The 12339-nt window shown below is 39.3% G+C and overlaps 1 protein-coding gene across 2 annotated transcripts in view; it reads left to right on the forward strand.

Annotated features, from left to right (window-relative positions):
• Nucleotides 1-12339, forward strand: part of gabbr1a (gamma-aminobutyric acid (GABA) B receptor, 1a) — an 84691-nt gene that overhangs the window by 911 nt on the left and 71441 nt on the right. The window contains exons 2-6 of one of the 2 annotated variants that reach the window (XM_067450353.1): nt 1737-1823; nt 6975-7039; nt 7163-7301; nt 7956-8141; nt 8267-8284. In XM_067450353.1, the coding sequence (XP_067306454.1) occupies nt 1745-1823; nt 6975-7039; nt 7163-7301; nt 7956-8141; nt 8267-8284 (487 nt within the window). In that variant the 5' untranslated portion in view covers nt 1737-1744. The remainder of the gene's footprint in view (nt 1-1736; nt 1824-6974; nt 7040-7162; nt 7302-7955; nt 8142-8266; nt 8285-12339) is intronic. The other variant, XM_067450354.1, reaches the window with a different exon arrangement.

The following is a 12339-nucleotide window of genomic DNA, read 5'->3' on the forward strand; positions in this document are numbered from 1 at the left end:
AGCAGTGTGTGTCAAAAAAATGTATATCCCATAAATTAAGTAAATGGCTCAGTCATATAAAAATATTTAGGCATTTTTTTAGGTTTTGTCAGAAAAAGAAATAACATTCTTAATATAAATTTAAACTGTTTAAAAACAAGAAAGAAAGCCTTGCTTATTGGTGCCATATACAGTTTGATGAGATTTGTTTATAATTTAAAAAATAAAAGGGGTCTAATGAAATCCTATATTTATCAGGAACATTTCTCATCCACATCACATCCAGGTAAATTAATAAATAATTATTTCATGAACCAATGAATAAGAGTAAATCACTTAAGCATAAATGGGGTCAACCATAACACATATTTTCAGCATAAGTTTTTGTCAGAAAAGAAAGGACATTCTTAACATAAATCCAACATAATAACATAACATAATAATAGTTTTAACATATAATAAATAAATAAAAACACACATAAGAAACCTCCATCCACATCCACTCCCTAGACAACATCATATTCATGCAGCTGCCACACATTTTTTTACTATGTTTAATGATGAATTTAAAAGTGCTATGTAAAATATGAACTACAGGGACAATTAGGATAATCGAAAAAGCCAAAAATCTACAGTATTTGTTTAACGGTGCAATGCAAACCAATCATTGTTAGTGCATCCTATTCGCACCCTATCCTCTGCATGTTTGGATTACTATAATCTCAGAACTCTGGATTTTCGAGTGTCATCCTCCACTGCTGTGCCGAACTGAATTAATAAGGTGGAGTGCTGTTGAGACGTGTTTAAAGTTTAACTGATCCCTCTGATCCTCACCTCCCTGAATCATCTCTTGTCTCTTTCCCGTGGAGTCCCTAAAGCTCTCTCTCTATCCCTATCTGTCACTTCCTCTGCCTGCCTGCCTGCCTGCCTGCCTGCCTGCCTGCCTATCTGCCCATCTATCTATCTATCTATCTATCTATCTATCTATCTATCTATCTATCTATCTATCTATCTATCTATCTATCTATCTATCTATCTATCTATCTATCTATCTATCTATCTATCTATCCATCCATCCATCCATCCATCCATCCATCCATCCATCCATCCATCCATCCATCCATCCATCCATCCATCCATCCATCCATCCATCCATCCATCCATCCATCCATCCATCCATCCATCCATCCATCCATCCATCCATCCATCCATCCATCCATCCATCCATCCATCCATCCATCCATCCATCTTACATTGACCTTGTGTATTGAAGTGTATTCAATACAAAAGTCAATAATGATGAAATCGCTCTGTTCAATGCTTTGTCCTCCTGAAACGTTTTTTTTATAAGAAGCTGTGTGTGTGTGTGTGTGTGTGTGTGTGTGCGTTAGACCCTTCTGCTTATGTTTGTGTTGCGTGCTGTTGTTTGACCCACCCTGGATGTTCTTTTCCACTCCAAGTGTGGTTGAGGGAAAGCTCATAAAATCTTTACAGTGTAGGGATGGCAAACTGCCTCCATGTTCTACGAATCCTCCTCCTCCTCCTCCACGACCGTGCGTGGTGTAATTAAATGAGACAGTAGGTTATTATTATGTTTAACACATCTGAATGCCAACAAGATCTTGTCATGCCATGAGCAGTTTAATTGGGTTGAATAGAGCATGAATTGTGACCTGCTGAAATCAAGCATATTATTAGTCATCTCTCTTTCTCTCTCTCTCTCTCTCTCTCTCTCTGTCTCTGTCATTTTTGTTCAGATGCAGTAATGGAGCAGCTATTATTTCTTGTAATTTTCTACTTGCTTCCTACTCTCATCTCGTCCATACATAATTCAACGACCGGAGGTAATGTGTGCATATGTGTGTGTGGACAATGTCTGGTCTGTGCATGTTGAATTTAACACTACAGAATGTCTAAAGTGGCCCACCTCTGTTGCTTTGTGAGATCAGAGGGCTTTCTGTTTAGATTCTGTAAACTGAGTTTCATGGATTTCAAACAGTGATCTGCCCTCAGCCCTCTAGGGATCATGTTCTGCCGGAACTATAGAAGGAAAAAATGGATTGCAATGTCAGGTCTCCTTTTCATTGCGAAAGCAATATATAGACTACACAATCTTGGTGAATCAGAGCAATTCAGTGTCATATACAGTACGTCTCTATAGGTTTACATACCCCTTGCAAGATTTGTAAAATGTTTGTATGAATGTGAATTCATACATGAATGTGTGTATATATATATATATCAAGTGTATGAATTTGAGTGAGTTTGACATGTGCCAAATTGTGAAGGCTAGATGACTGGATCAGAGCATCTCCAAAATTGCAGCTCTTGTGGGGTGTTCCCGGTCTGCTGTGGTCAGTCTCTATCAAAAGTGGTCCAAGAAAGGAACAGTGGTGAACTGGCGACAGGGTCATGGGCAGCCAGGGCTCATTGATGCACGTAGGGAGCGAAGGCTGGCCCGTGTGGTCCGATCAAACAGATGAGCTACTCCAGCTCAAATTGCTCAAGAAGTTAATGCTAGTTCTGATAGAAAGTGTCAGATCACACACGTCATCGCAGTTTGTTGCCTATGGAGCAGCACAGCCGAGGATCAGTCAGTCTGCTAATGCTGACCCTGTCCACCGCCAAAAGCACCAACCGTTGACATGTGAGCACCAGAACTGGCAAAGCAGTCCGGCTCAAAATGATTGGCTCAAATGCGTAAGACTTTTTCTTCGACATTTCCTACACAACACGACTTCCCTATCCAGCAAGGTTCATCCTTGATTTTCCCCTTCAAGGTCGGTCAGAAGTATCGGAGTAACCTTTGATGACTAGCTGTCCTTTGAAGACCACATTTCAAAGACTGCTTGGCTTGACTACTGCAATGCGCTTCTGGCTTGGCTTCCATCGTGTGTGATCAAAACTTGGCTTCAAATGATCCAGAACGCAGCGGCACATCTTGTCTTCAATGAGCCTAAACGGGCCCACATCACACTTCTCTTCATCTCTCTTCATTTGCTACCACTCGCATCAAGTTCAAGGCATTGGCGCTCACATACAGATCCACTCAGCACTTGCATACTTCCACACGCTCCTACGAGTCCACACCCCCACCAAAAGGCTTTCCGCAGCTAAGGAGCGACAGCTTGTGGTACCACCACAGAGAGGCACGAAATCACTCTCCAGGACATTTTCATTTACTGTTCCTTGCTGGTAGAATGATCTTCCCACCTCCATAAGGAATGCTGAATCACTGACAGCATTCAAAAGACAGCTGAAAACTCATCTCTTCCGTGAGCACTTAAACTTAGCTATAAAAAAATCTATTTTCCTCTATTTCCTCCCTATTCTAGCTTATGCTTCTCTGGGAATATCCAAAATGTATTATTTCATAGCCTGGATGCCAGCTGAATTTAGCCCTCCCCACAACGTTCTGGACGTGATTCGTTGTGGGGTAATTATGCCCGAACAGGAACTGTATATACGATTTTATACGATGATTGACAGATAACGCAATATAATCATCCACGTCACCAAAGAGCGCTTGGGTTGAATTCATTCTGATCCTAAACTTGTTCGTATATGCATTCACTATTTCTCTCAAAAATGATGATTGTGTTAGTAAATACTCTGTGTATTTTTTAAAACATCGGCAAAGATAATTTACACTCATCTTCGTGCAGTTGAGTTCTTTTGACGACTATGCGTTAGTAATGTGTTGTTCATGAACAATTTATTCTTTTCGAACTAATCTTAAATATGACTCGGGAACAACGAGCTATCTCAGAGAGCATTGTTTATTTTGTGTTGACCGTGCATGCGCCATAGGCCATCGGTTCTGTACAGGATCTTCTGCACTCAGCCTATGGAGCTGTGAGAACGAATGACTCGAACCTGAAGACTCGAGAGGTGAACTAAACAATTCTGTTTTCGGGACTGCATGCATTGCATATGGGACTGTCCCGGCCCAGATCAGACACGGATGACGGAACTAATGACTCAAACAGAAGACGGAAGAGGTGTACTAATCTTTCCAGGAAACAGACGGGATTAAATATGAAGTGACAAAAGAAAGAATGCCGCTTTGACTGCCAGGAAGAAGTCCACTGCATAACCCGCACCAGTGCGGGCTCGGCAGAATTGCCACTCGAAGGCGCATATTGACCTCAAAGGGGGCGCTCGCGAACACCCTTCTGAGACCTAAAATGACAAATGGGACACGCTGCGGTTTCGTGGACTTAACGGACACGCGCACACAGCGGCCATTGTAAGTCTACAAGACCGAAAGTGCACATGTGGGACATGGCCTATTCATCGCTCAAAATACGTCACTTACTCCGTTGCTCTGATTGGTTTTAGGTCTATCCAACTGAGGTCTTTCCTGGCTCGGGTAGAAACATGCTCCAAAAATCTCAAAAGAGTCTCAAAAAGACTCATATTCTGACTAATCGGTTAATGGAAACATAATTTAGCAATTTGTAGCATGGTTTAGTTCAGGAAAAGAAGGAGGCAGGAACTGGTGAATGTTCAACCAAAATACTTTAATTAAATAATTAAAGGTGCCCTGGAATGAAAAATTGAATTAACCATGGCATAGTTGAATAACAAGAGTTCAGTACATGGACATCACATACAGTTAGTCTCAAACACCATTATTTCCTTTTTCATGTGTAAATCTTTTTTTGTGAAAAACAGGCGATTCTCAACATAACGTCACCTGTCAGCAATCGCTGGGGATCATTAATATGTAGTAATTTGGTAGGTAGTAATTTGACAAGGCATCATCAATTTGTAAAAAAAAAAAAAAAAAACCTGTAGGCTACTGTACAAACAATATATTTGTGTGCTAACGTTACCCAGTTCGCTGTTTAGAATTTGTGATTCAAAGGGAAGAAGTTTTGTAAAATCAAACAGTGAAGCATTACAATGATTAAAATGTTTTTAAACTGCTAAAAACAAAGTTGTGACTGCTGATGATATGAGTTAACTTGTAAAGTTAATGGTATATGCTAGTTCACATGTAAGCTGAAGTTATAGTACTGACGCTACGTTTTGCATGTCTTACTGAAAATAAAGACTAAACTTACCACTCAAAATCGTCCGTTTCCAATCTTAAAACAATTTGTTGTTCCTCAAAATCTTTATCATTGTCAGAAACAGGATCAAACATAAGGTTGGCCACATAATCTCTCCATGATTGATAGTATACCATTACATCCTTACAATTTCTGGGCTTGTAAATGGACCTGTAAAACCGTATCTGGACAATTGTTTACCCTTAAATAAGTCACATACCCTCTATGTAGATATCAGAGAACAATTTAAAATATTGTTTTAACTCATTCTAGGGCACCTTTAAACAAAACGAAAGTAATGCGGGCAGCCCCTCACAGACGACTGCCCGCACACACATAACAAAACGTAAACAAAACTCAATGTAAAATCCAGGCCGGGTCCTCTCTCGTCCTTCGCTGGTGTCGTTTGTCCTTATGCCTCCGAGCTCCCTCACGAGAGGACTCGAGACCGGTGTGGCCCGCATGTGACGCTCCGTCTCAATCACGTCTCTGGTCTTACTTGCTCCTCCCATGTCTCTCGCTCGTCCAACTCGCCACATACCCGCAGGCTGGGGGGCCCAATCTCAATGTCACCCGCGTTTGGGGTATGGACAGTTGAGACGAGAGAAACGGGAGATGGAGACAGAGCAACAGGACGAGATAGTGAAGAGAGGAAAATTCGGACACACTGCCGCTCGGCCCTTACCAGCCGAGAAGCTCTTCCTCGCGGTGCCATGCGATGGTACTGGACGCTCGGCGGGTGGCTCCTCTGATTGAGGGCAGTTCCCTGCTCCTCCCCATCATAGTGGACAGCAGCAGGCTCCGGCCCAAGGCGAACGTCGGCGACTCCTCCGCTCCCTCCAAGACGGCCGCCACCCCATCTCGACCCAGGGGCACGGCAGTGACTTCTCCATCCCACCGGATCTTCACTCGCTCCAGCACCAACGCTTCGGGCAGCCACTCGCGGTCCTTCTCCATCTACGCTGCCAGAACTCCTCTGCACTGCGAGCCCCCTCAGCTGCGAGGGCTCTTTGACAGCATGTCCCTCCTTCCTCCTGGGTTTCGGCACCAAACTTTAATAAATAAATAAACAAACTGAAAATAACGCAGGCAGCCCCTCACGGACGACTGCCCGCACACACATAACAAAACATAAACAAAACCATAACAAAGTCCAGGCCTGGTCACTCGCCACCGGCCCGCTCTCACGGTCCCTTGCCTCGCTGCTTCCCACACAATTGTTTTATTTTTTTAACATTTAGAAAAATCGCAAATGTTTTGCGCAAATAATGGAAATGCGGCTATTGTCTATCATAATTGTCCATTTGTAGCCTAGAAATCTAGACGCACCCTAGCGGCAGCAAATCTAATTTGCCGCAAGTGTCGTCCAGCAACTCTCAATACACTTCTGAGCTGTAAACGCCAAACTCTGGTCAGGCCAATCACATCGAGTATAGAGTCGGTGGGCGGGGCTTAACATAATGACGGGCGAGTTGCGTTTGCGTGCTTCCAGTAAACACAGAAGCTGGCGAACGGCGGTCTTTCAAATCAGCTTTGACCGTGACTCTGGAAGACTTGGAGTTAAGCTTTTCTCTGAGAAAAGAACAAAGAACGGCACTGAAGTCATTCTTAAAAAGATGTGTTCAGCGTTTTTCCGACCGGATACGGCGAAAGTTTAATCTGTCAACGAGCTCCACTTCACCTTGGTTGCTCTGGTCGGTTGTAGCGCTATCCACTTTATTGGTACTTTATTGTGGGTTTGTTTAAAACTGTTTTCAAAAATTGACAACAAACTGGCAATATTCTGTCTAAAATATAAGTTACTTATTATTTTTAACTTGTTCATTAAATTGTTAGCAATGTTTAAAAAGATCTGTTTCTCAGGGCTGTACTTAATAAAAAAACATTTGTCATTCTCTCTATTCCTTTCATCCTCCCTCATCTCTCTTACTCTTTCAGGATGTGCAATCATTCGTCCCCCCAGAGATGGAGGGATACGCTACAGAGGACTGACTCAGGAACAGGTAAAATTCTACGGCAGCACATTAAACTGGCAGCCATCAACATCAATGTCAGTTCTGATGGGACTTTGACCCTTAGCAACATCTAATTTAATCTACAAAACGTCTCTCTTTCTCTCTCTGTAGATCCGCAGTGTGCAGATCCTGCCGGTAGACTATGAGATAGAATATATCTGTAGAGGAAGCAGAATTATTGTGGGGCCCAAGGTCCGAAAGTGCCTCCCTAATGGAACCTGGACTGACATGAACAATCTCAGCAGATGCTGTAAGTGCCCTTGCTGTCCCATTCTTTTGATTAATATCTATATTTATTACACCACTTTCTGGAATACTGGATTCGGATTGGTCAATAACAGCATTCTGAGATCAAAGGCTTTTGTATAATGAACTAAACTCTATAATTTACAGATTTCTGTTATATTATTTCTCGTATCGCTCCACGGCCTCTTCTCACAAAATAAAATTACTGCAAATCAATGTCCATTTATTAATTAAGTATCCGTGTAGGATGCTAACTGTTTTCTATTTTAATATTTTTTAAATGTAATTTATTACTGTGATGGAAAATCTGAATACTCACCAGGCATGATGATCTTCCTATTATCAATGTTGAAAAAGATTTTACTGCTTAATGTTTTTATTTTTATTTTATTTGTCTAATTATGCCAAGAATCCTGAAATTTACATTAAATATTAAGCAGTGAAAGCTGTAAAAAAAACTGTAAAAAGGTTGCCGCCTTAAATTAAGTAAAATCAACGTGGATGTTTAAATAATTTAAACTTAAATTTAATTAAACTTGAAAAGACTTAAAACTAGTAATTTTAGGCGTGTTGTTTTGGTAGTGGCATAACACTTTAAAGCTGTGCAATTTTAAGGTAATACAAATGTGCTAAAAAGATGTGTTGCTAAAATTCCCAGTATTGGTTTGCCCGCGGTCCTGGGTGTCTCTGGAGAATGGGAGGGCGACGCTTCAGCCCTCTGGACAGCCAGTAGAGGGCACAGTTCTGCATTACAGCTGTCATGCTGGCTTCCTATTGGAGGGTCTCAATATCTCTCACTGTACCAAACTGGGCAAATGGGACTCACCTAAACCACTTTGTGTCTGTGAGTAAAGATATTATTTGATTTGAGTTAACTGTCAATCACACAAACAGAAAAGTATGTTTTATTAATATGAATAATCAGCTTAACTCTATGTGGCTTTTGCCCCCCCATTTGTGCATCATCAGATGACAGTAACTATACAGGTAAGACATAAGATCATCTCAGTTTTTTTTTTTTTTTTTTCATTTCTCATGTAAGAGGTCACTTTTCCAATGACTCAAAAATAATATTTTAGAGACCATGATAATCTATTCATCACTTGATAGTCCACTTTGGTCTGCTTACAATAAAATGAGAATGTTAAAATGTTAATATGCTATTTTTTTAAATAAAATCCAAATTGCAGACCACAATTCCCAATTTGAAAATCTCAATTGTAATTCTTTGTTCACCCACAAGGGGGCTGTATTTTACTATCAGTCGTGTGAATTCCACAATGCATCAAATAATCTCCATTATTTCAGTGATATATCTGTAGCACTAAAATAAATAAAATGTTATAAAATGATCTAATATATATATCTTGTTTTAGCATCCAGAACAGTTTTGTGTCTATGTTTATTGCTACATTATGAGAGAACTGTTGTTTTATGTAGATGTGAATTTGATCAGCAACAAGGCTAGGTTGGGGAACCCCCTCTACTTAAGGACTGTATAACTTTTTTTGTGAAACAAGAGTTAAATGTTTCTAGAATTGTTATCCGAGTTTTTAGTGACATCAATTATAAACCAAGTGTGAAAAATGTCTAGAGTTTCCATGTTATTAGATTTTTAACAAAAATTGAATTTATACCGAAGGGGCAAAAAATCCAAAAAAGTACAAAATGCCCCCAGTCTCTACGTTTACAGCGAAATCAGAGTACAAGCATGTTTTAGCTAAGTTAAAAAGAAAAGCCAAAATAACAGTATAAATATGAATATGAATGCTAATGAATGCTGAATAGCTGATGCTAACTGGCTGGCTAACTAGCTAGCTGATGCTAATGGTCATATTTAAAGGTGCCCTAGAATCAGTTGAAACAATATGTTAAATTGTTCTCTGATATCTACATAGAGGGTATGTGGCTTATTTAAGGGCAAAAATTGTCCAGATACAGTTTTACAGGTCCATTTACAACCCTATAAATTGTCCCTAGGATGTAATGCTCTGTTTTTGCCTTATTTGGAAGAGTCATGAATATTAATGTTGAGCTCTGCTCTGATTGGCTTATTTCAGCAGCTCACAGCTCAAGCAGTTCAGTTGTTCAGTGAAGCGGCTCGTGAGTCCTGACCGTCCTGACAGAACACAGACCGATTGAATGACACTTTAAGCAGAACATCTCAAATGGAGATTGATAAAATGCAGCTTACTTGTTTATTGGTGTTTTCAGATCATCCGCACGCGATAAAGAGCTTGCGTGCTTATGGTTGCAAGATTGAACATGTTTAGATAAAACACCGGATAGTATACGTGCTCTTTTCACAGAAAAGCTCTGATTGGCGGATTTAAATGACTGAAATCTGGCAACTGTCCCCCCCAACAAAACCAAAACCAGTTGTTTTTGTTCAAGTTTTAATTTTTTTAAACTACATTTTAGACTTTTTTTTTCCACCGATATTGCAAGTTTATATTACGTTAGTCACAATGTAGGCTACACAGTGACTGTGATGTACTCTGAAATACAAGCATGCAAAAACATCATACTTAAGTTCTTAAAAATATAAATCTATATATTTTTTTAAAAATGAATAAAAGCCTTGTCAAATGAATATCGTTTTAACTTATATGGTGGAAAAGGTGACGTTTGGAACTAAACGTCAACTAAACTAATGTAATATGGCATGTGTATCTACGGTTGTATTTTTTAATACAAAATAATATTAACCTGTGTCATTAGACACACTTTTTAGTTTTGTATGGTACTTGCAGTTTCCTGTTGTTACTGTACTAATAAGTGCTTGAAGCTTGCAGGAATACAATTGCCCCTTTCTTCAGTTTAAGACGCTGAGCGAAGCTTGCTTGAAATGGGCCGAGCAAATGAACGATTTTGAATTAAATTGATGCAATATCCGATTATAATAAACATCAACCATGACTGTTGACATTTTTTGTCTGTGGGAAGGGTATGAAAAGTCCTCACGTCCCCTGCAGAGCCTGGAACATGACGTATGTCCATGACAGCTGCCCGCTATCCTCGTGTGACGCTTGTTTTCCCGATGATTCGGCTCCATCAGTTCCGCCTGACAATGAACATGTTCGGACAGATGCAAATGTTGGGGGCGTACATATTAATGATCCCAGCGATTGCATCACAGGTGGTGTTATGTTGAGAATAACTTATTTTTCTTTGGTGTTTTTCATACACAAGATTTACATAAGAAGTAGGAGGCAATGGTGTTTGAGACTCACTGTATGTGATGTCCAAGTACTCTTATTATTTCACTATGGCAATGTTAATTACATTTTTCATTCTAGGGCACCTTTAAATAGAAAAAAGCCAAACATTTTGATTCAACCATCTAGTTAGATTACATTTGATAGAAAAACAGAGAATGGTAACTACAGTATTTATGATAGTGGGAAGTGATGCCATCTGGGTGTTTTATCCCACAGACTATGATTTTTTTTTTATAAAATATAATTATATTTTTCTTAAATAACCAGTACTCCCTACCTACAGGTCATGCTCCTGTTATATCATATGTAACTGTGATGTTCTGCTAAACAACAAGCTTTGGAACATTTTTTTCTTACTCTTAAAAATTATGCCACTTAACGTGAAACCTGGTTTGTCTCAGCTAAGTCGCCAGTGTAATTTCACAGTGAAAACTTCTACATCACTCTACATCAACGTAGTCCATAGCAACAGCAACAACTTTTTACCCCATGGGTATGGGGCATTTCCCCCATTCTACCCATATGTGAAACTGATCCTGCAACTTGTCACCATTTATTTAGTTTGTAACTATTTTTAAATGCTTCTGTATCTACTAGTTCTTTTGAATAGGTTATACAGAAAAGCAAATACATTTTTAACCCTCTGGGGCTTTTTGGTCACCTTTGGACGAAAAGTTTACATTTACATTACAGTTTAATTTGCTTTTTTTTTTTATTTGAAAAGGTTAAATTGTCCTAAAAATAGTCACATACAAAATCAGCTGGGGTACAGTCTACTATGGAAGCCCGTTTCTGCCACTAAATATAAAAATAAAAAGAGTAATTGTGACTTTTTATCTTTAAATGGGCTGCCATAGTCTACCAATCAGCTGTGATGCAGGAAAAAAGCTCAAGCAATAAAGTGGTAAATTGAAAAGAAAACAAAAAGACAACCTATTTGTATGGATTAAATAAATTAGATTGTCTTATAAAAACTGTCAAAAAAGTAGAAAGAACAATTTAAAAAAGCATAGTTTATTATACTTCAACAGAGGCCACAAAAAGACGTGCAAAAAGCTGCTATAAAGTGCAAAATGTAAAACATTTTCAAGATCAACTCTTCATTAGTGCCATGTAATTGCAGATACACATCTGCGTCCATTTTAAGTGCACACTATTACCATAGACAAAATAAAAGAAGGCACAATAGAAATAGTGGGGAAAAAACAAATGGATAATATTTATTGCATAAATATTTCTTAGTACCATAAACGTATTATAATAATAATATTAAACAAAAATATTTCTTTGATTTTACTAAAAATGTGTTACTTTTGAGGTCTTCTCACAATTTTGACTGGGAGAAGTGAATAATTGAAAGTCCTCAGGGCCATTATCATAACAGAAAGCATTTGATTGGTCAAAGATCTGTGTAGTGCAGGATGAGTCATCCATATTTGTTTCATAAATAGTTTTAGATATAATAGAATGAAGTAGTAGGACTTCATGTCAACTTCCAGACTATAGAATCTCATTATAATTCTTCAGGCTGCCAGAGTCTCTCAGCATTAATACAAGCACTCCTGCATGCAAGCACGACTGTAGCACCCTGTCATTCAACCATCCCTCCCTTTAATTGCCTTCCATTCCTCTCAACCCCTCTGTCCTTTCTTTCATTTCCTTTCATTTCTTTCAGCTCTGCTGATTTAGACTATCAAGCCACGCAAATGCATGCGCTCTCTCTCGACTCCTTCCCTCTCTCTCGACTCTCTCTCTCTCTCTCTCTCTCTCTCTCTCTCTCTCTCTCTCTCTCTCTCTCTCTCTCTCTCTCTCTCTCTCTCT

Source organism: Pseudorasbora parva, chromosome 8 (assembly GCF_024679245.1).
Source record: "Pseudorasbora parva isolate DD20220531a chromosome 8, ASM2467924v1, whole genome shotgun sequence".
NCBI classification, from domain to species: Eukaryota; Metazoa; Chordata; class Actinopteri; order Cypriniformes; family Gobionidae; genus Pseudorasbora; species Pseudorasbora parva.